The 23,859-nt window shown below is 48.0% G+C and overlaps 2 protein-coding genes across 3 annotated transcripts in view; one reads left to right on the top strand and one right to left on the bottom strand.

Annotated features, from left to right (window-relative positions):
- Positions 1 to 3,572: 3,572 nt before the first annotated feature.
- Positions 3,573 to 13,207, top strand: MMD2 (monocyte to macrophage differentiation associated 2). Of its 2 annotated transcripts, XM_081338454.1 has the most exons (7): positions 3,573 to 3,625; positions 9,319 to 9,400; positions 9,844 to 10,004; positions 10,207 to 10,281; positions 11,227 to 11,328; positions 11,944 to 12,013; positions 12,507 to 13,207. In XM_081338454.1, the coding sequence occupies exons 1-7, from the start codon at positions 3,579 to 3,581 to the stop codon at positions 12,708 to 12,710; spliced, it is 741 nt and encodes a 246-aa protein (XP_081194580.1). In that variant the 5' UTR covers positions 3,573 to 3,578; the 3' UTR covers positions 12,711 to 13,207. The 2 variants fall into 2 exon arrangements, with proteins under 2 accessions (XP_081194580.1, XP_081194581.1); XM_081338455.1 differs by lacking the exons at positions 11,227 to 11,328; positions 11,944 to 12,013.
- Positions 13,208 to 21,614: 8,407 nt separating this feature from the next.
- The window catches only part of AP5Z1 (adaptor related protein complex 5 subunit zeta 1), a 40,648-nt gene continuing 38,403 nt past the window's right edge, over positions 21,615 to 23,859 (bottom strand). The window contains exon 21 of the mRNA XM_081338188.1: positions 21,615 to 22,727. The gene's annotated coding sequence lies outside the window, so the exon portion shown is untranslated. The remainder of the gene's footprint in view (positions 22,728 to 23,859) is intronic.

Genomic DNA, 23,859 nt, shown 5'->3' with positions numbered 1-23,859 from the left:
CTCTATTTTGTCCTCACCGACACAGAAAAAAACAAACTGCTTTCCAAAAAAGTTGTATTCCCACCTAGTGCTAAATCCAATCCTTTAACCAATGGCTGACCTTTTTTTTCCCCTCCAGGCCCTCTTCTGTGGTTTTAATACGTTTTTATGGTTGCATTTTGTAAGCTGCCCAGAGTTGTGCTGAATTGTGGCGATGCAGAGGCGCGTGTGTGTGAAATACACTGTAAATCTTATAAATCAATAAATAGGATAGCAGGCGGATTTTAGTGTTTGTATATGGAGTTACACTGAGAATATAAGCAAGCTTCCTGGGTTTTTGCAACTGTTTGTGAACACCTGACCTTCGCTCCTTCCGACGGGATCTAAAGACCTACTTGTTTGAACAAGCCGGCCTGGCCTGATGGGTTTGGGTTTTAATATTGTTTTAACGTATTTTAACTTGTCACTTGTAAGTTATTGGGCACTTTGTTTAATCTTTTCTTAATTTTTGTATTTTTGTATTTTAGTATTTATTGCCCTGTTCACCGCCCTGAGTCCTTCGGGAGAAGGGCGGTATACAAATAAAATTATTATTATTATTATTATTATTATTATTATTATTATTATTATTATTATTATTATTATTATTATTATTATTATTATTTGAAGAATATGGCTTTAAAATGTTTTCTCCTCGAGAAGATTTCTTAAGAATACCAAAGAAACTTGGTTTATGATTTTTTTTTCAAGCCCTGGTAATAAGGAATGAAGGAGGTGTATTTCCTTCAGCTTTTGCAGCTCCAGGTGTTAACAAACCTCCATCTGGCAAATTTAGCTCTTTTTCACTAAGTTAATTGCAACTACTTTATTCTCCGATCAGCCTAGGATGAAGCTGTAAAAACAAAAACTTCTTTCTCTGATGTAATTGTTAACCTTTACAAATCACAGGGAAAGATTTGCGTCCCTCTCTGTCCCTCTCTTTACGATCAATCGGTTGATGCATGGATTTTGTTGCATTTATATTCTACTTCCTTCTGCCAAGGTGAGGGAGCAGCAGAGTCACCTTGGAGAGTGAGATGGGTGGCCTATAAATGTACTAAGATAAATAGCTTTGGTCCTTCCACGCATCCAGATAAGAACAGCCACGGGTTATAAAACTGGCCTAAGTAAAAAAAAAACAAAAAAAACACCCCAACATTTCCATTTGTAGAATGGACCTCGACTTAGGACCGTTTTTTCACATTTATGACCATTGCAGCATTCCCCTGGTCCTGTGATCAAAATTTAGACACTTGGCAAGTGGCTCGCCTTTATGACGGTTGCCCATGGTCACGTGATCTTCTTTCGCGACCTTCTGACTCCCAGAGGTCCCCAGCCAGCCATGCTCTGGGGTCACGTCTGGCTGGTTCCCAACAAGCCGAAGTCAACGGGGGGGGGGGGAGCTGGGTTTGCTTAATAACCGTGGGACCCCCTTAAAAATGGTTCTGATTCACCTAAAAACCGTGGCTCAAAAGGTCATAAGAATGAGGCACGAGGCACTTGACCACCGCATTGCTTAGCAACGGAAGTTCTGATCCCCATTGTGGTTACAGCTTGAGGAGAACCTGTAAGTCTGTTACTTGGAAGGATTAGCGAGAGAGAGGGAGGGAGGAAGAAAGGAAAGAAGGAAGGAGAGGGTGGAAGGGAGGGAGGGAAGGAAGGACAAGAGAGGGAAGGAAGCAAGGAGAGAGGGAGGGAGGGACAGAAGGAAGGAAGGATAAAAGGGGAAGGAAGGAAAAGAGGGAGGGAAGGAAGGAAGGAGGGAGGGACAAAAGGAAGGAAGGAAAAGGGGGAAGGAAGGAAAGAAAAGAGGGAAGGAAGAAAAGAGGGAGGGAAGGAAGGAGAGAGGGAGGGAGGGACAAAAGGAAGGAAAAAAGGGAAGGAAGGAAGGAAGGAAGGAAAAGAGGGAAGGAAGGAAAAGAGGGAAGGAAGGAAGGAAGGAAGGAAGGAAGGAAGGAAGGAGGGAAGGAAGGAGGGAAGGAAGGAGGGAGGGAAGGAAGGAAGGAAGGAAGGAAGGAAGGAAGGAAAAGAGGGAAGGAAGGAAAAGAGGGAAGGAAGGAAGGAAGGAAGGAAGGAAAAGAGGGAGGGAAGGAAGGAGAGAGGGAGGGAGGGACAGAAGGAAGGAAGGAAAAGGGGAAGGAAGGAAGGAAGGAAGGAAAAGAGGGAAGGAAAGAGGGGAAGAAGGAAGGAAGGAAAAGAAAGAGGGAGGGAGGAAAGTGGAGGGGACAACCCAGGGATGGTGGCCTCAAATTCCAGGGCTGATGGCACCCAACCAACAGTAGCTTGTAAGCCCCCACCCCACCCCCGAAGACTCCGCCACCCCCTCCCCAGGGCCCAGTTCCTAAAGGCTAACCAAGGGGTCAGGCAAACCCCCCACAAAAGAGCACAGCCCCACTTCAGAGTCGCCTTCCCAGAAAAAGGACTCAAATCCTCACCATTTAAAGAACGGAGGAGGCAAATCCTATCCCCTCCCTCCTTCCCTCCCCCACCCCCAAATCTCCCCCTTTATCTCCCCGCGGCCTGAACCGTAGTTGGAAATCTGCTATTTGATCCGCCGGAGGGAAGAAAGGAGGCAGCGCCGGCGATATTTATAGCTTCTAGCCCCAAGCTGGCTTACTCAACAGGCGTTCAGACGAGACCTCTCCGGCGACTTTAGGGGCTGGGGGATTTCTCTCTCTCTCTCTCTCTCTCCCCCGCACACCCCCTCCCCCCACCCCCTTGGTCTTTCTCTTCCTCTCTCTCCTTCCACCCCCCACCCTTCCCACCCCCCACCCCTTAGCTATGGTGCTCCGCAAATCCTGCCCACCCCACCCCCGTCGCCCCCTCCTCCTCCTTCGGGGTCTTTTCCTCGCCCCCCCTTCCTCTCTTTAAGACTCGGAGTCCCAGACCCAGCCTCTGATACGGCCCCTCCTCCCCTCCCAGCAGCTTTCCAGTCGCCTTCCTCCTCCTCCTCCTCTCCATGCAACTGGGACTAAGAATTGGGGGGGGGCACCCGAAGGACTTCTTTCCTTGCCCTCCATTCCTAGTCCTTCTCTGGGGTGGGTAGGGGGAGAATGTCTCTCCCTGCCCACCGGGCCAATTAACACCCCTTCCCACCCAACCGCCCCCCCGTCCTCCTCCTCCTCCTCTCCATGCAACTGGGACTAAGAATTGGGGGGGGGCACCCGAGGGACTTCCTTCCTTGCCCTCCATTCCTAGTCCTTCTCTGGGGTGGGTAGGGGGAGAATATGCCTCTCCCTGCCCACCGGGCCAATTAACACCCCTTCCCACCCAACCGCCCCCCCCGTCCTCCTCCTCCTCCTCCTCCCCCCTCCCGCCCCAGGCGTCTCTTGATCTTCCCCAGCCGGAGCCCACGAAGTCCATTCGTTCATTCATTCCTTCCTTCATTCCGCGGCTGGGAGCCTCGGCGATGGGCGATGGGCGGCTCGGAGGAGACCCCGCCGGGTGGTGTGGAGAGACCCTTCCCTCCCGGACGCCGGGGGAGGCTGTGAGGGAGCCCCCTCCCGCCCTTTGGCCCCCCGCCCCCAGCTCCCAAGCGGCGACCTGATGGAAATCTCACCATGTTTATTTCCAGACTCCTGGATTTCCAGAAGACGCGCTTTGCCAGGTAAGGAAAGTTCTTGGAGAGGGGGGGGGGAAGGGGTGCAAGGAGAGGCAGAGGCCAGACCTCCCCCCCACCCCCGACCCCCATCCTCTCATTTCTCTACCTTGCCTTATTTGCCAGTTTACCGGCATCGGATTTCTTTGCTAAACTGAGGTTGTTTTTTTTACACAGCAAGGGTGGGATTCAAATGGGCTTCATTTGAGAGGGACGATCTTTTTTTTTCCCGATCAAAGAAATGGGCCCATCAGAATAAAGCCTAAATGGGATGCCGGGGACTTTCCCCGACCCCCAACGAAAGAAGGAAAAACAATCCGAGAGGATGAAGATGATGAGGGAAAAGCAGAAAGGGGTCTGAGATGAGGCTCTCTCTCTCTTTTTTTTTAAAAAAAGGAAATTTAACTGTGCAAGGGTTTCCGTTGCTAGGGAATTCATGCCGTTTTCTTGGCAACCGCGAGGAAGAGGTTTGCTAACAGGCTCCTTCTGAGATATCATTCTTTGTTCTTTCACTTCCCGGTCCCAACCGAGAACCCCAAGATTTCTTGGTGGTCTCCCATCCCAAAGTAACCGAGCGTGATCTGGCTTGGCTGGTTCCAGGAGATCAGCCAAGGGGGATGAAATATTTTGTGGCCCGCTTTCCAGTTACACCAAATGCTTCTTCAGGCGCTCCTAAAGGATGCAACTTGACCCATGTAGTACAGTATGGCTGTCTTAGTAACACCCTTCTCATCTTTTCAACTACCTTCTCCTACTGGTATCATTCTCATGACCATTACTCTGTTGTTTTGCACGTACATCGAGAGCTTCCACACCACAGACAAATTCCTTGTGTGTCTAATCACACTTGGCCAAATAAAATATTCCTTTCCTATCCTATCCTATCCTATCCTATCCTATCCTATCCTATCCTATCCTATCCTATCCTATCCTAATTCTATATCCCATTCTATTCTTTCCTGTTGTTTCTATTCTGTTTCTATTCTATTTTATTCTATTATTTCTATTTCTATTTCTATTCCATTCTGTCCTGTCCTGTCCTAGGGTGAAACTATGAACTAAATGAAGGAAGGATTGTTGCTTTACCTGTTGGATGGCGGCTGCAGGATTAGAACGGAGCTGAGAAGATGGCTCTGATGATCCTCCTGGTTAGGTTAAACTGGAGCTTCGTGGAGGTGTTTGGGGCTCATCTGAGGGCCCCCTCCCCAATGCAGGATCGAAGGGAAAGCATCTGGAGAAGGCCGGATCCGGTTACCCCGTTGCTTCTATTAACAGCCTGTTATTTTTTCCCCTGGGCTGGATCATCCCTTCTGTTCTGCCCATTTGCTTCCTAAAAGCAGAAAGAGAATTCCAAGAACATCGGATCACCAACCAGGCTTCAGGAATGGTAAACTTCAGATGCCACAAACCTAAAGAGTCTTTGGGGGGGGGGGTGTATTTGTGTGTGCGTGAGCGTGTGTCTGTGTAATATCAGATTTTTTTTTCATCCCATCACCGCTTTTCTCTATGTCTGAGGAAACCAGTTGTGAAAACCTGACCTTTTTTTGCATCGATAGAAATGGTCGGCAAATCAATGCAAAAGATTTCTCACCCACCCGTGAACTGGCAGGGCCTTCCTTCCTTCCTTCCTTCTTTCTTTCTTTCTTTTTCTTTCTTTTTCTTTCTCTTTCTTTCTTTCTTTCTTTCTTTCTTTTTCTTTCTTTTTCTTTCTCTTTCTTTCTCTTTCTTTCTTTCTTTCTTTCTTTCTCTTTCTTTCTTCCTTCCTTCCTTCCTTCCTTCCTTCCTTCCTTCCTTCCTTCCTTCCTTCCTTCCTTCCTTCCAAACTTTTTTGAGGAGTTTTGTTCAGGCTGCAGATGCCCAAAATGGACATCGGGGTAGAAACGGAGAGAAGAGGCATTTGGGGAAGAGAGAGAGATCCTAAACTTTTAAGATGAAAGACAGGCAAAATGTTCTGACTTGGGCCCTTCCCGTCTCTTGTGTTTCTTCCTCGTGGGGGAAAACTTGGAGGATCTGACCCAATATGGCTGAGAAATTGGGAGTCTTCCCGGTGAGCTCGGGAATGTGAGATACACATTATCAGGGATGCCTTGCAAAGAAGTCAGGATCCTATAAATAAAACCTGCACAGCTGAAACACAGACTTGACCCAAAGATTTCAGGAATCAGAACCCTAACCCAATAATCAATTCCATTTTGCTGCCTTTTCGTGACTCGCCAAATCTGGGACTTCGTTGCTAAAGCTGGCTTGATCAACTTCCATTCCCAAATCTTGGGGAACAACCCCAAGCCCCCTTTGCCACCTTGTGGGTCCTTTACCCAAACTAGGTAAGGATGCCCTGCAAGGGGAAAAGAGACGATAGTACAGTTACGAGCTGACTTACAAGAGTTCATTTAGTGACTGCTCAAAGTTACACTGAAAACAAAAATGTGACTTATGACCGTTTTCCACAGTTTACGGCCTTCCTTTGCAGCCTTCCCATAACCCCGTGTTCAAAATTCAGGCGCTTGGCAATCGACTCATGTTTATGACCGTTGCTCTGTTCCAAGGTCAGGTGATGCCCTTTCACGACCTTCCGACAAGCAAATTCAATGGGGAAGCAGGATTCACATAACAACGGGGTTACTAACGCTGCAGTGATTTCCTTAGCAACGGTGGCAAGGAAATTCGTAATATGGGGGCAAAACTCTCTCAACAAATGTCTCAGTGAAGAGCAAAAATTTTGGGCTCCTTGGTGGTCGTAAGACAAGGATTACCTGTATTTTCACGCAAATGTTGATGCAAAGTTTTGGCATTAAGCTAAAAGGTTTAGAGATGGGCAAAGGATGGAACAAAGAAATGTCTAGTTGCCTTCTAAGAGACAGTGATAAGTTGTTAGGTTGGGCTCCATATGGGACTCACGTCTTCTGACAGCGAGGTGTCTGGTTGTTCCCAAAGTACAGCGCATGGTTCCATGTGGGCGTGTTGTTGTTGTGTGGTTTTTTTTGGCCAAGTCCTGTCAGCTGGTAGAGCTGGGATTCTTCCAGAAGTAATTTTGGTTGGAAGTCTTCCTCCTACATTGACTGAAAATTCAGTGCCTCCTCAAAATCTCCAGGATGCATCTTGAAGACTTCATCTAGTGCAGGGGTGGGTGTCTTCAAACTTGGCCCTTTTATGACTTGTGGACTTCAACTCCCCGAAGAAGTACGTATTCAAGTCTCCAGGTATCTTCCACCAGATGGATCAACGTTGGAAGAGAATTAGTGGCACTCTCTTCCACTTAGCTACTCCGGCTAACTTCACATTTCACTCTAAAACACCATTGGGGGGGGCGGGGGTCATGGTTGAGGGACTCAGCTGACAAAGAAGGGTTTCAAATCATGGTTGAGTGCTTGGCGTGAAATGCTCAAAGTCTAGGCAGATGCCTACACGGAATCTTTTTTTTTCTTTCTTTCTCGGTGCCTGGGATCTTGTCAATGTTAAGCCAGCTTCCCAGGCAGTCTGGGTGCTTTGCCAAGGGACCGTATGTTCCCGGATGAATTTCAATGTTCAGAAGGGAAAACTAGCCAGGCTGCCTGGCATTCAGCAGAAAGCTTTTCTTTCTGACTCACTGCTAACAAAGGGCAGGCAGAGGAAGAGAAAGTGAGTGACGGGCTTCAGACTCTCTGTTCATTTCCTGAGACAAACAGGGCTTTGTTTCCCAGGGAGGGGGGGTCCAGAAAGCAGAGCGCACAAGGCTGTTGTCTTGCCATCTCTCCGTGGCCCTGAGACGTGGCACCAGAGAAAGACCCGCACCCAAAGAAATGACAGAAATGACAGGCGGATCCCAGGAAGATGTGGGACCAACATGACGTAATTGTGATGCTCGGGTGGGGAGGGGGGACTTATCTTTGCAATGTAAAAAGCCTTCAATTGTTGTTTTAGCCTTGGGGGGGGAGGAGGAGGAGGAGGAGGAGGAGGAGGAGGAGGAGGAGGATGCAGCAAATCCATCTCAGAATCCTAGCACCTTAGAATCTGAAGGGAGCCGAGTCCAGTTAGGATTGGGCTCGCTTGCTTCAGAAGACGTCTGATGCATTTTGCTCCTGTAAGCGTCCTTGAAAAGGTTGGCTCTTCGGAAAGAGACAGGTGGATGTTGGGTGGAGACCCATCCTGACCTCATCGGTTGGAGAAATGTTGGATTTTGACTCAGAGGGTTGTTCCATCTCGTCCTTTGCTGGCATCATTTGAGACTGTCATATGGACGTGGCCTCCATGATTTGTAAACTTTGGTACCAATAGAAGGGACTATTTGCAGCTCAGATTGAATTATGCGAGTCCTTGGTGTTCTCGGAACTTGGCTGTTTTCTTGCAGACGTTTCACGACCCAACTAGGTAGCCTCAACAGTGCTAGAAGGGAGAGGGCCTTGTGGAAAGGAGGAGGAGGAGGAGGAGGAGGAGGAGGAGGAGGAGGAGGAGGAGGAGGAGGAGGAGGAGGAGGAGGAAGAGAGGAAGAGGACTGTGGAATCCTTGGTGTTCTCGGAGCTTGGTTTTTTTCTTGCAGACGTTTCATGACCCAATTAGGTGACATGATCGGTGCCAACCCCAATCCCTTCTAGCACTGATGACGTCACCTTGTCGGGTCACGAAACATCTGCAGGAAACGACCAAGCTCAGAGAGGACCGAGGACCCTCGTAAACCATGATTCCTAGTCCAGTGCATTGTGTGCATCTAGCTTGGCCAAGCTTAGTCCAGACCCCACAATTAAAAGTAACAAAACTTAGCATGATGTGTAAACAAAACCATTTGTCCTAGGAGGTAGAGTTGAGATGTGGGAGGAGGAGGGAGGGGGCTGTAAGGAGGAGGAGGAGGAGGAGGACCTGTTCCCCTTGGTTCTTTACTTGCTATTTTGGGATGCAAGGCAGCATTACTCCAGTTCTGTCCAAGGTAACACCAAACTCACCTGCCTTCCCCTTAGTGATTAAACTGAAATTATTCCTCTGAGTGTTTCTCTGGAAGCCGTGACCTCTGAGTGCAGGACATGCAGAAAAGCTCCCCCCACCCCCACACCACTTCCCACCTCACCACCCAAAGAGGAGAAAAGCCACCCGGATGGTTGCCTGGCAACCCATCCCGAGGAATAATGCTTGCCTTGTCTGCAAGAGGCTTGCTTGCCACCGGTGAAGAATTGAAGTGCGCCGATCCAGCCTCCAAACCGGCCCAACGTCTCTTTGTTAACCGGGACACGAGGAGGGGAAGGAGGAGGAGCCTGCCGGGTTTAATAAATGGACTTTTGGTTTCACTGGGGCGTAAATTCATCGACTCTTTCTGCCTCGGCTTCAGGCCGGAGGGAGAATTCCTTGGGAAAGTTTCTAGGCCTCTGTGAGATTTACAAGACCCTCCAAGAGACGAACTCATCCATCCTTAAAAAGAAACAACAAAAAAGAAATGCCTGTTAAAACAAATGAAAAAGTTTGGCGTTATACACTGCTGCTCAGAGGAAGTTTCCCATCATCCTGGGCCTGGCTTGAATGCTAAGGATCATGGATAGGGAGGGTGTTCCCCCCCCCCGTCTCTCTGGGTGCATTTCTGTATAGCTGTGGCATCCCTGCCAATTGAAATGATTATATTAATTGTTGAAGCATGGCCCATGATTAAAGCATCGCCCGGCGGATCTGGCAAGTAGGTCTCTTCTGTTGCAGATGATAGGTAGCTGATGGTCTCTCCTTGCTTCTGCCTTTTGTTCAAGGTTTATGAATCACAGGGTCCCACCCAACCGAAGGTACCAACCCACAGAGTATGAACACGCAGCCAACTGTGCCACCCATGCGGTGAGTTGTACATATCTTCTCCAAGGAGCATTCTGGTGGGATGGGACAAGAACTAGAAGTTGGGTGTCTTCAGAGCCCAAGAGAGATGCCCAAGTGAGATGCCCAATGTCCATGTGAGATGTCCAATGCCCAAGTGAGATGCCCAATGTCCATGTGAGATGTCCAATGCCCAAGTGAGATGCCCAATGTCCATGTGAGATATCCAATGCCCAAGTGAGATGCCCAATGTCCATGTGAGATATCCAATGCCCAAGTGAGATGCCCAATGTCCATGTGAGATGTCCAATGTCCATGTGAGATCTCCAATGCCCAAGTGAGATGTCCAATGCCCAAGTGAGATGCCCAATGTCCATGTGAAATCTCCAGTGCTCGAATCCATGATGTCCATCTCCTCCAAACTCCTCTCAGAACTTTCCTCCTCTCTTCTACTTTCTCTCTTCCAGTTCTGGATTGTTCCCAGCATCCTCGGAAGCTCGGTTCTCTACCTCCTCTCGGACAATCAGTGGGAGACAATTTCTGCATGGATCTACGGCTTCGGCTTGTCAGGACTCTTCATCGTCTCCACCATCTTTCATACCATCTCCTGGAAGAAAAGGCACTTAAGGTAATCAGCCTTCAACCAGCCGGGCATCAGCCAAGGAAGCTCGATTGTCAGAGGAAGAGACATCAGATGCCTGATCCATCCTGTTTGGACCGATCTCCTTTACGCCCTGAGATATTAGGAAGGGTCCCTTTCGAGCCACTTGCTCCCCCAAAGAAAATGAAACTCAGCGAACCCCACTTTTCTCCCTCTGCCTATTTTGCAGGACGGTGGAGCACTGCCTACACATGTTCGACAGGATGGTGATTTATTTCTTCATCGCAGCTTCCTACGCTCCTTGGTGAGTTCTCACAAGCCGCCTGTCGCTCTCGGCTGGGCCGCTGTCAAACTGCCATTACCGATCATCTAAACCCAGGGTCTCCAACTTCGGCTGCTCTAAGTCTGGTGGACCCAGCATGGCTGGCTGAGGAATTCTGGGAGTTGAAGTCCACAAGTCTGAAAGGGGCTGAGGTTGGAGACCCCAGACTTAAATGGTTCTCTAGGTCTGAGTCTCTCTCTCTCTCTCTCTCTCTCTCTCTTTCTCTCTCTCTCTCTGTGTGTGTGTGTGTGAGAGAGAGAGAGAGAGAGAGAAAGAGAGGGGGGAAGAGGGGAGGGAGAAGTAGAGAGGAGAGGGAGAGGGAAAGAGGGAGGGAGGGAGGGAAGAGGAGAGGGAGAGGGAAAGAGGGAGGGAGGGAAGAGGAGAGGGAAAGAGGGAGGAAGGGAAGAGGAGAGGGAGGGGGAGAGGGAGGCAGAGGGAGGGAGGGAAGAGGTGAGAGACAGAGGGAAGGGGAGAGAGAGGAAGGGAGGAGGTGAAAGAGGGAGAGAGGGAGGGGGAGGGAGGGAAGGAGAAAAAGGGAGGGAGAGGGAGAGGGGGAAAGGGAGGGAGAGAGAGAGAGAGAGAGAGAGAGAGAGAGAGAGAGAGAGAGAGAGAGAGAGAGAGAGAGAGAGAGAGAGAGAGAGATCTACTTTTGCCATGTCTTTGTAGTGTTCCAAGCAGTAGGAGGAACAATCTAAAGCCACTGGCTGGTGACAAGACTTGGGTACCGTCAAATCTAGATTGAACAGGGGGTATGGTGCAGGGGAGGGGGGGAGAAGGTGGCTGTTGAATCCCAAATGCTACCAAAGGATGTGACCAACTTCCTTGCGAAATTGCGTCACGGACGTTTCAAGTCATCTCGGTGTCCGGCCTTTGTTGCCAGCGGGTGGCTTCTCCCTGTGACTTTTAATGTCCACGTTGTGCCCGCAGGCTCAACCTGCGAGAGCTGGGTCCGTGGGCATCCCACATGCGCTGGATCATCTGGATCATGGCCACGGGGGGGACGGTCTACGTCTTTTTTTTCCATGAACGGTGAGTGGACGAGAGAGCCAGCGTGAGATCCTCGGAGGGCAAAATCCACGCGTGGGCTTGGCCAGGAAGTATAGCTTTTATTGGTCTCTACTGCCCTCTTGCGGAAAGAAAGATATCACAGGCACAGCTTTCTTCTGCTTGCTTATTAGTTTTTAGTCCTTTATCGTGGTTTGGTTATAGAACAAAGTTAGAAATGTAGTTGGAAGGGCGTGAAAATAAGGTAAACTCGCCCCATAACTCATGAGCCCAAGTTGTTTGGACAGAAGAACAGAGTTATCTCAAATAGCTCCCTCCCTCCCTCCCATCCATCCATCCATCCATGCAGCATTGAAGTCTGACTCTGCCCACTGCCAGGAGTTCGATCCTGAAACAGCTCAAGGTCGACTCAGCCTTCCATCCTTCCGAGGTTGGTAAAATGAGGAGCCAGATTGTTGCGGGCAATATAGGCTGACTCTGTAAACCGCTTAAAGAGGGCTGTAAAGCATTGCGAAGTGGCATATAAGTCTCAGTGCTACTGCTATTAATTCAGCAATGGGGGAAGTCGATTGTGGCTTATCTTGAGTTGCAAACCATATCAAGCTTTCCCAAACTCAGGTTGCCTTTCTTGATCCCCAGGTACAAGTTGGTGGAGCTGTTTTGTTACATGGTCATGGGGTTTTTCCCTGCCCTGGTCATTCTCTCCATGGTAAGCGACTCAGTGGAAATGCAGAATGTGGTCTCCTCCTTCTGAACGAATCAGGAATTACAGTTAGTCCTTGACTTACAACCATTTGTTTAGTGACTGGTTAAAGTTACAACGGCACTGAAAAAGTGCCTTAGGACCAACTGCCACACTTGCAGCATCCTCAGGGTCGTGTGGTAAAAATTCGGGGGCTTGGCAACTGGCATGGACTTATGACTGTTGCAGCTTCCCGGGGCTACGAGATCCCCCTTTGTGAACTTCCCAGCTGGCTTCCAACAAGCAAATATGCTGCAATGGAGGAAGCCAGATTTGCTGAATGACCCCCTGGCTTCACTGAACAATTGGCAAAAGAGATCATAAAATGGGACACAACTCATTGAAGAACTGCCTTGCTTAGTGATGGGGATTTGTTTTCCATTGTGGTCGCTTCATGGGTTCTGGGTCTTCTTCTACCAAGTCCACTGACTGCTTCCTCTGCTTATCCTGGTTCTTGCAGCCCAACACGGAAGGCCTGGTCGAGCTGGTGGCTGGTGGCATTTTCTACTGCTTGGGTACCGTCTTCTTCAAGAGTGATGGACGCATCCCCTTTGCCCACGCCATCTGGCACCTCTTTGTGGCGTTTGGAGCTGGCACCCACTACTATGCCATTTGGAGATACCTTTATCGGCCGGATGATCTCCCGTCTCACATCTCCAGGTAGTGGCCTTCAGGATTCCCAGCCAAATGATCAAGAGGAGGAGATCCTTGCTTCCCTCTTTAGTATCTTCTGGAAGGTTGGTCCTTCTCCTCCATGTTCTTCAGGACTTCCAAGGTGAGATGGCAGCTTTTACACTGGACTCCTTGCCCAATCCTGCCGAAGGTCCAGAACTTTGAAGGTGCAACTTTTCTTTTGACTACAAAAGAACCGTGAGGGCACGTATTGTTCTTGGAGGAAAGTTCTGACCCAAAAGGAACAGTGGACGGGTCTTAGTGAAAAGGAAAGTTAGGAAGCAACCACTGGAAACATCTGCTACAACTCAAGAGCCCAAGAAGTCAACCGAGAAGCAAGAAACGGCTCAAGAGGTTGGATGGAGAGACTTTGAAGAGTCCCATCAGTTCAACCATTGTGTTTCCGTTGTCTCTTCTCATTGTCTGGCCTTCCACTCTACCTCTTATGACGCTGTCAGTTGATTCTCTCTAAGCCATTCCAAGTAGATTGCGGAGGTAGAATTGTTTCAGTTGCGCTGTCTCCCGTTGGCTTAACTTCTGTGAGGTCACAAATAGTACAGTCAGAGATCCTTCTGAGGCTGACACTCTCTGGATCTCCTGGAGTTCTGCAGGAACACCAGGGTGGTGGTGTCCTTCAGCCATTTCCAAATCTCATGGTACAAGTATTCCTCAACTTAATGGCCAAAATTCAGCCCAAAACCTCTGTTGCTAAGCAAAACATTTGTTAAGTGAGTTTGGGCCCAGGTTACATCCTTTCTTGCCACAGTTGTTAAGTGAATCCTTGCAGCTGTTAAGTTATGCCAAACAATCCTTACCGTCGCTTCCTATTCGTGACCCTAAGCAGATACAGTGATGCTGAAATTTCAGCCGGGTTTAAACATTCAGACCAATTCATTTTCCACTTACTGGATTCTTCGTCATGCGTGCCTCTCAGGTGTTTTTAAGCCACCTTCTTCCCAATAACTTATCTTTTGAGGATTAAATGGGAGGTACTGATGTAAGATAGCTGGATAACTTTAAACCAGTGGCATCCAGCCAATTTTGAAGCCCTCTGACCATGTCATTCTGAAGAGGTACAGTGAGAAGGTACCTCTTACTATCTTACATGTTCCTTCAGGATGAGATGGTGGAAGGGACCATGTTCCTTCAGGATAAGATGGTGGAAGGGACCACATTCCTTCAGGGTAGTGGAAGGGACCATGTTCCTTCAGAATCAGAATGTGGAAGAAACCGTGTTCCTTCAGGAGGAGTTGGTGGAAGCAACCACCCAGGATATGATGGTGGAAAGACCATGATCCTTCAGGATTGTGGAAGGGACCACATTCCTTCAGATAAGATGGTAGATGAGACCATGTTGCTTCAATGTCCTCCTTTCCCCATTTCCCTCTGTGTAGAGCTTCCTCACCAATCCCAACTAGCAGTGTAAACATTGAGTAGGTTCTGGATTTTTGATGATGTTTACTTCCGGGGAAGAAGGCGAAACCAATCAAGCAAACCTCCCAACTGTTCTGCAACAGTCCAAGGCGTGACCCACCTTAGGATTCCGACTACCTCATGATGTTTCATGGATAGAGTAGACCTTTGATATTGTCACAAGCTTAAGAGTTCTCAAAGGCCGTTGGTCCTTCGTGAGAGCCCGCTTGATATAATTTCGGCTTCCTAAGAGTTAGTACTCATACCTAAAACACAGGGAGTTACGATTTAAGTCTTCTTCTTCCCAAGGAGAATAAGAGTGAGTTTAAAAACTGGGTCCATCATTTCACAGCAGAAGGTGTCCAACCGAGACAACTTTAAGACTCGTGGACTTCAATTCCCAGAATTCTTTGCCTGGCTGGGGAATTCTGGAAGTTGAAGTCCACAAGTCTTAAAGTTGCTAAGGTTGGACACCTTGATTTTGAGCATTCCCAGTGCTTTTTTTGTAAAAGAAAAAGGTGCCGGAACTCACACATGTCATACAACCCGCCTTGCCTACCCTACAAGGTTCCATCCAAAAAAGGTGCCGGAACTCCGTTCTGAGCGTTCTATGAGAAAAAAAAAGCCCTGAGCATTCCCATTCACGAAAAAGGTAAAGGTGTCTGTCCACGTCAAGTTTTCACTTTCCACTCTGTCCTACAGCGCTGGAATTTTCCACTGGAATCCCATCCAAGTGTTAACCAGTCCTGACCCTGCTTAGCTTCCCAGCTTCAAGGACACCAGCCAAGCCTTCTGCCTTGGCTATGAATTCCTTTCTAGACCCTTCAACCAAATCAATTTGGATTCCTTGAAATCTCTGTTTATAGCTAATTCTGATTTTAGGTTTTTGTTTGGTGACCTTTTTGTACTCTATAATCAGGGGGATGAATGGGTTATACTGATCGCCCTAGCTTTTTGTACTAACTTTTCATGACTTTGTATCTTTAAAAGAATGTTGACGAGTTAAACCTTCTGAATTTTTTGAAGAAGTCCTGTATTTCAAACCACTTGTCTCTTATTTAAACATAAGTATTTTATATTTAACACAGTACTATTTAATGCTGGATGTAATAAAAAAACCATATTAGGGAAGTTTCTTGAGGAATAAGATTTTAAATTATAAAAAAAATAACTTCTGTAGGGCTGTATTTATTGTTACTGAAGAGAGGAAAGTTTTTTATGAAGTTTTTTTTAAAGGGGAAGCCATCATCCATAGGCTGATGATACTGTTTTACAAATGTTACAAGTCATAACTCTAACAATTAATTCTCATAAATCTGATATAGAATTAAATTCTACAGTCACTTAAATGAGATGGGTGGTATAGAAATTTGATAAATAAAAATCGTAATTGCAAACATTCTTGGACTATATAACTTTATATATTGATTTGTTTCAAACTCAAATTTTGGGTTTATCTACATCCAGAACCTACATTTTAACTTGCTAGGAAATTAAATTTCTAGTATTGATTTTAATGTATTCCAGTTAGGGATTTCTACTGTGTAAACAGGATGTCTTTAATTGAGAAACCTGAATTTTGTTTCTGGTTTTTTTTTAAACTGGCGTGTCAAAATATAAGCAACTAGAGTAGCCTTTATGATTTTTTATTCATCTATTTGCATTGCATTACCTATACTTTAGTACTTTTACTTCTATATGCTGTCCAAACGTGACAACTTTTAATACCAGTGGACCTCAATTTTTGCTTGGCTGGCTGGGGAATTCTGGGAGTTGAAGTCCACAGACCTTCAAATTTGCCAAGATTGGACACCCCTGGTTTAGATCTTCTCTTGCTTATATTCTTTACTAAACAAAAACCTGTTCAACAACAACAACAACAACAACAACAAAAATAGTTCATTCTCTGTCTACATCAAAGGACCTGCATTACTGGGTGCTGGGGGTGGTGGAACAGAAATGTTTAACTTTCATTATGGATCTATCTCAAGACTTTGGGCACCCAATCTATTTTATTATTATTAATTCCATTTTTTTTAAAACCCCTTTAATGGAATGGCTTATGTTTTTCTGCTAAAAACATGTCTAACTGATCTACTATCCGGTGGTTTTTATTTATTTATTTTTATATATAGGGATGCGGTGGCTCAGTGGGTTAGGATGCTGAGCTTGTCGATCAGAAGGTCGGCAGTTTGGCGGGTCGAATCCCGAGTGCCACGTAGCAGAGCGAGCGCCTGTTACTCGTCCCAGCTTCTGCCAACCTAGCAGTTCGAAAGCACGTAAAAATGCAAGTAGAAAAATAGGGACCACTACGGTGGGAAGGTAACAGCGTTCCGTGCGCCTTTGGCATCTAGTCATGCCGGCCACATGACCACGGAGACGTCCTCGGACAAGCGCTGGCTCTTTGGCTTTGAAACGGAGATTTGAGCACCGGCCCCTATATATCCAAGAAGCTTCTTCGGCTCTGCCTGGATGGTGGAGGGACGGAAGGATTTGTATTCCAATGAAGGAGGGCCTTTGTAGCTCCTGGTTGAAATGGGGGGGGGGTGTCGTTGCTGCTCTCTGAGCTGGCTTGTTTTCTTGCAAACAGGATTTGTATTCCTTGTAAGCGGGATAATCCTTCCCTTCCCCCACCATCCAGTCAGAGCTGAAGAAGCTTCTTGGATGAGAAGGGAAAGGTCTTCCAAAGAAAAACAAGAAAGTCCAGCTGCCTCCTGAAAAAGCACCTTGGCGACAGCCCTGCCCTGAAGGACTGAGAATCTTCGGAGACATCTGTCATATATATATATATATATATATATATATATATATATATATATATATATATATATATATATATATATATATATATATATATATATATATATATGTTGCAACTCCATTTTGGAGTTGGGTAGGAATAAGCAGCAGGACAAAAATAATTAGAGAGAAGAATGCAAAGGGGAAACGTGCTTCAGAGTCAGCTTTAGTAAGTGTGATGTGAAGCAAAGGGTGACATCAGCAGGGTGGAATAGTTGTGGGATGGAATCATTGTGGTTTGTCAGAAGGGTGACACACAAAATACCACTGAGTATTGCTGCTTGCTAGAGAGAGGTCTAAATTTCGCCTTTTTGTCCTCTTGAAAAGTTTCAATTCCCTTTCAAAACAACCCAAACATGAGGTCAAGTCGGGAAATCCTGATCTGGTCTAATCCACACCTAGGAAAGATTCCAATGCCCACCAGCTGGAGGAAAATTGAGCAAGGGAAGTCTCCATCCAGGAAGAGTCCAGATAGGAAAAACACACACCGTTATTTAACCCAACAAAGACAGTTAAAAGCGCTTATAGCTTATATCTACTTATGAAGTAGACGGAAAATGTTTAGGAAAACTGGAAAGCGCGTCTCTCCCTGCCGCCGAACATACTAACTTGGTTAATTAAATCTGGGTTAATGCAAATTGACCCAGAGAGCTGCTTTCCCCCAAAAACAGCTGAGTAAGAAGTAAAAAAAAAACCACAGATGTCTCCGGAGATTCTCAGTCCTCCAGGGCAGGGCTGTCGCCAAGCTGCTTTTTCAGGAGGCCACTGGACTTTCTTGTTTTTCTTTGGAAGACCTTTCCCTTCTCATCCAAGAAGCTTCTTCAGCTCTGACTGGATGGTAGGGGAAGGGAAGGATTATCCCGCTTACAAGGAATACAAATCCTGTTTGCAAGAAATTAGTGCAGGTTCGAGTCCCACCAGGCTCAAGGTTGACTCAGCCTTCCACCCTTCCGAGGTAGGTAAAATGAGGACCCAGATTGTTGGGGGCAATTAAGCTGACTTTGTAATAATGCCGCTGGGGGGGGGGCGAAAGCCCTAATAATCAGGCATATACATAGAATGAAGGCTACTGCTAAGCACATTGGTTTGTGCTTCTTAGATTGTAAGCCGCCCTGAGTCTTTGGAGAAGGGCGGGATATAAATGGGATTAAAAAAATAAATAAAAAGAAAGAAAACAAGCCAGCTCAGAGAACAGCAAGGACCCCCCCCCCCACCATTTCAACCCAGAGCTACAAACACCCTTCTTCATTGGAATACAAATCCTTCCGTCCCTCCACCATCCAGGCAGAGCTGAAGAAGCTTCTTGGATGAGAAGGATGAGAAGCGAAAGGTCTTCGACAGGAGAAAAAAAACCCCACCAAAAAGTCCAGTTGCCTCCTTAGAAAAAGCACCTCGGGCGGGGACAAGTCAAAGCCAGGCCAGGAGAGTTGAGGTGGCTGCCAACATTAAACAGGGAAGGAAGCGAGGGCAAAAAAAGAAAAGAAAAGAAAAGAAAGGGTGTGTGTGTGTGTGTGTGTGTGCGTGCACTCACCGACATGCAACGTCTTCGGGGTTCAGAGACACCGCCACCCCAAGCTCAGCCCAGGGGCTTTGCTAGCAGTCCCCGCTTTGCACAGCTGCGAGCGCACGTCGGAACGGGACTGTCCCTGGCCCGGTTCGAGCTCCGTCGGCTCCAGCAGGCGAAACCCAGCCCCGGCAATGGCTGGGGAGGCGGACGTGGGTCCTTAAGGAAGGGTGTGTGTGTGTGTGTGTGTGTGTGTGTGTGTGTGTGTGTGTGTGTGTGTGTGTGTGTGTGATGGAAACACAAAACGCGCAGCGCCCGCAACGACAAGTCTTTCCCCCCCCGCGCGCGCCCTTCCTTAATCGAGTTGCTGTTGATGGGGCGCGTCGTGGCGCGCGTCGGCCACCAGGCGGCGCTGCTCCGCTCCGGCTGCCCGGGACGTGGCGAAGCGGCCGCCTCGGCTCGAAGCTGCGCTCTTAATCCGGAGCGGCGGGGGGGGGGGGGGCTTCGCTGGTTCGCCCGGGGAGACCCCGGCCCGGGAGGTGAGTGGCCGCTCGCCGCACTTTGCAGGTGCGGGTCGTGGGGAGGGAGGGGACGAGCGTGCAAAGGGAGGCTGGGGTCGGTTTCCCTGGAATGGGAATTGGGGAGGGGGGGGAGGGAAAAGAAGGATGCCCTGGAGTGGGGGAGGGAGCCAAAGACAGGATGCAATGATAGACCGGTCCTCTCTCCCCCCCCCACACACACACACACACCCCGCGCGCTCCCACGGATGCCGAAGCCTCGGGAGCGCTAGCCCGGAGGGAAAGTGCCCCCTCCGCCCAAGTGGGACCGATGGAGTCGGAGGTAAAGGTCTTCGGCCATGGGGTGGGGTGGGGTGGCTGGGGGGAACTTGAGGTTGAGGAGTCCCCCCCTCCCTTGGAGAAGGCAGACAAGGAAGCCAGTGGCTGGGCGCGTGGCGTGGGTGGAGAGGGAAAGAGGGGTGGGTGGGTGGGTGGGTGGTGGGTTGAGGTCAAGCCAAGTGCCAAGTCCTCAAGGAAAAGACGCGCGCGCGCGTGTGTGTGTGTGTGTGCCCGAGGTCTGTGTCCAAGAAGGGCTGGAAGTCCTTCGAAGCCGATTTAGAGGGATTAGCGCCTCCGAAGGAGACTTGGCTGGCGTTGAGGAAGGCCAACAGAAGGGAATCTCTTAGCCCAGGGTTGGAATGAGGGGTCTGTCTTTGAGCTGGGTTGTTTTCTTGCAGGTGTTTCGTTGCCCAGCTGAGTAACATTATCAGTGCTAGAAATGAGTGGGGAGTGGGGAGCGCGGAAGAGAAGGGAAAGAAGAGAACAAGGACTGGGGGGTCCTTGGTGCTCTCTGAGCTGGGTCGTTTTTTCTTGCAGACGTTTCATGACCCAGCTAGGTAACATCATCAGTGCTAGGAGGGAGTGAGATTGTGGGAGGAGGAGGAGGAGGAGGAGGAGGAGGACTGTGGGGTCCTTGGTGCTCTCTGAGCTGGGTCGTTTTCTTGCAGACGTTTCATGACCCACCTAGGTAACATCATCAGTGCTAGGAGGGAGTGAGATTGTGGGAGGAGGAGGAGGAGGAGGAGGAGGAGGAGGACTGTGGGGTCCTTGGTGCTCTCTGAGCTGGGTCGTTTTCTTGCAGACGTTTCATGACCCACCTAGGTAACATCATCAGTGCTAGGAGGGAGTGAGATTGTGGGAGGAGGAGGAGGAGGAGGAGGAGGAGGAGGAGGAGGAGGACTGTGGGGTCCTTGGTGCTCTCTGAGCTGGGTCGTTTTCTTGCAGACGTTTCATGACCCACCTAGGTAACATCATCAGTGCTAGGAGGGAGTGAGATTGTGGGAGGAGGAGGAGGAGGAGGAGGAGGAGGACTGTGGGGTCCTTGGTGCTCTCTGAGCTGGGTCGTTTTCTTGCAGACGTTTCATGACCCACCTAGGTAACATCATCAGTGCTAGGAGGGAGGGGTGTGTGTTCTGCTATTTATATGTGACAGTTTCTGCAGGAATTTAGTTTCTGATGCAATGGCAGAGGTGATCAGGAGACAAGAAAGAGAGAAATTTTTTTGTTCTTTGTTTGCAGGAGTAGCAACGCAAAGGCAATTATTCCCCTTTCTTTGTTTTTTGGATCCTTTTCCCGCAAACTATTTACGGGAAGAAGCTCAAGATGCTTTTTTTGTTTTGTTTTTTGCAACCCACCCATCCACCCACCCATTCCCACATACAGGGGCAAGTAGAAGCTTGCCTGGTTGTCACGGGTGACCCAGCTGGGACAGTTAGGGCCACCTGGCCTTGTGGTGGGTGCTCGGTGGGCTTTTCCAAACTCTTTGGATTGTGTCTTTCCGCTGGATCTGGATGAATGGTTTGGAGGCGATTATCCAGCTGTTCGGATCGTTTGTTCAGTCTGGGCTTTTAAGCTGCAATGTGACTGAAGCCTTCCAGAGAAAGGCGGAGAAGGAATTTTTCCTCTGACATTTCTGCTCCATGGAGACACAAGACGCTGGTCAGGCTGGGGAGTTGTGTGTGTGTGTGTGTGTTGGAAATCAAAGCCTCATTGTTATGGCAGTGAATCCTCCCTTCCTTGGCTTTTGCAGTTGTTGAGAAATTTCAAAAACAGAGCAAGGTTCCCTCAAGTCCAAGGAAAGGATGGATTGGACTTGGCTTTCCAGGTGTTTGTGTTTGTGTCTGGGCTTTGCAAAGAGCCAGCATACGGCTGGTGGTTTTCGGGACACGTGGCATTATTTGGGCCGGACCTAGGGGGGTAAGACCAGGAACAAATTTTCTACGATTATCATTTTCCGACGCTCCGTCTCCGTTCTGACGCTCCGTGCAATTGCCTAATGGTGATGGCTGCAATAAAATCTTTATTAAGCAACCTTCGGAGACCTGTGGCGTTTGGGAAGAGCTGGGATGCATTCTTTTTTTGTTCTTGCCTGATGCTTTTTGAGAAGCCAAGAGCCCAATTGCCTGGGCCTGGGCTGGAAAATCGTTTTAAATTCCGACGCCCAGCGTGAATTTTTAAGCAGCCAAAAATTCCAGCGCCAGCAATTCGATAATTTTTTTGGGGTGTTTCCCCCTCCCCCCTCGTTTCTTTGCTCCGTTTTAAGCTATTCAGATGAGGAGGTTTTCAATTTTTTAGCCCACTCGGTGTGGGATGTGTTGGAAGAAAAACCATGGAACGCCAGTCAGTTGGCACAAGCATTATAAATTTGTGGATTTATTTATTTATTTATTAAAAAGACACACTGTCCTGCCTCTTAGAACAAGGCTTGGTCAGCAAAAACAAAGCAGCTTGCTTGGCTTGCTTGCTTGCTTGCTTGCATGCATGCATGCTTGCTTGCTTGCTTACTATTTATTTATTTATTTATTTATTTATTTATTTATTTATTTATTTATTTATTTATTTATTTATTTATTTATTTATTTATTTATTTATTTATGAAGTTTTTGCCAGAAACCTTTCTGTGACTTTGCTCAGGAGTTTGCAAAAGCTGACTTCCCCCAGCACAGTTCTGCCCAAATGCAGACGGTCCAGATTTAAGTTTTAGGTGCAGGCCGTGAAAATTAAGGACTTGAGCCCCAAATTGTTCCATTTTGACTTTTTTTTTTTGTCCTCAACTTGGCAGTCTGCTCATCAGCTGCTTTATTCCAGTAGGGGGTCAGATCAGGAAAGACCTGGAGGAGGATTATTTATTTATTTATTTTCCCCCAAGGATGCTTCACCGGCAGCAAACAGCTGATGTCACCCTGTGGTGGAATGCTTAGTTTGGCCATGGAGAAGAGAAGGACAGGATATAAAATTTGGCAGAAAGCAAAATTTTGCTTCAGTTTCCTATTTTCGTTCCTCCCCTCCGCCTTCTATTTCCTTTGCTGTTTTGGAAATAATAATGTTTTCCACATGGCGACTCTGAAACAACAGTTCCTCTTTTACATTTTCTCATCTGCTTTTTCGTTCCGTGAAGACCGCGAAGGTTTAATGGATTTCCACAGACTTGGTTAAAATGAAGAGGAAGGGGCAGGATTAGAGAGGAAGGCTGCCAAATATGTTCCCTTGATTTATTGTCACGGCCATCTGCAAATTATAGCTCTTAGGAGGGTTAACAAAGCAAACAATACATTCTCTCCAATGATTATAGAATAAAAGAGGGGAAGCAGTCAGCAAAATAATATACTAGGCCTGACATAAATCGGATTTGGGTACATGTCCATTATCCGGCTGGAAAAATCGTATTTTTTGCAGGTTGAAGTCCTAAATTCTCCACTGTTCCGTGCGGAAAACGACCCACAGTTACTAGCTGGAGCTATGAAAGAAGAGAGCATCATGCAGTTAGTTCTTGACTTACGACACAATTGAGCCCCAAATTTCCATCGCTAAGCAAGAGGGTTGTTAACCGAGTTGCGGCCCATTATGCAACCTATTCGGCCGCCCTTGTTAAGTGAACCTCTGCGGTTGTTAAGGGAATCAGGTGGTCGTTCAGCAAATCCGCCCCTTCCTCTTGACTTTCCTTGTCAGAAACCAGCTGGGAAGGTTAACCAATGGCGATCACGTGACCTCGGGACGGTGCATCCGTCCTAAGTACATGCCAGTTGCCAAGCCTCTGAATTTTGATCACGCAAGGATGTAAAGACCGGTAAACTGGGGGGAGGGGGGAAATCCTAAATTGTAGTTACATTTTTTTAAAAAAAATAATTAAATAGATTTTAAATTCATTTGCAACCTCTCTCGCCGTGATATTACCGTAGTTGTAATTGCTGAGCGCTTAAAAACGCAGTCACGTGACCTGGGGAGGAGAGGCAGATGCTGAAACTTTGGAACTGGGTCCTAAACATCTTTCCCCCCCCCTTTGGGTGTGGGGCTGTGTTTGTCTGTTCTGACGTCGAATGACCACGAAGCAACCCGCCGTAAGTTGAGGACTGCCTGGGTGTTATTCTGCAGAACGTGTTGTCTAGGGTGGGGATAGCCAAGCGACAGGTGTTCGCAGATGTTGATGGTCAAGAAGCTCCGACAGAGTAACAAAATTTCTTCCCCTGCCTTCTCTGCCCCCCCTCCCCCCCCCCGGTGCCTTTCTACCCAAGTTTAATGCCTCGTTTAAAGAAGCTCGCTTGACAAATCCGTCCCAGCCAGCAGGCAGGGTGGTTCCCTTCTCCTAAAAATAGAAGCTGAGATTTTTGGCATGAAACTGTCCATTCCCTCCAGCCGTGGTCTCGCGCAGAGCAGGGGCTTGATAAAAGAGCCAAGTGATGGCAGATCCCTTACAGATTTCATTAACCTCCCCACGGGGGGGGGGGGGAAGGAGGCATCAGCTCCGCCAGTCTTGTGGCCATGGGAACGTCTTCCGCATTCTTCGTGGAGGACGGAAAAAAGGCAAAACATATTTAGACAGAATTCAGAGGGGGCCTGCGGCTCTATTAGTCCCCCTGCCAGGCTGAAGG

This window comes from Vipera berus, assembly GCF_964194415.1.
Source record: "Vipera berus genome assembly, chromosome: 13".
Lineage (NCBI taxonomy): Eukaryota > Metazoa > Chordata > Lepidosauria > Squamata > Viperidae > Vipera > Vipera berus.
Note: the sequence above shows the minus strand (reverse complement) of the source record. Positions and strands in the feature narration are given on the sequence as shown.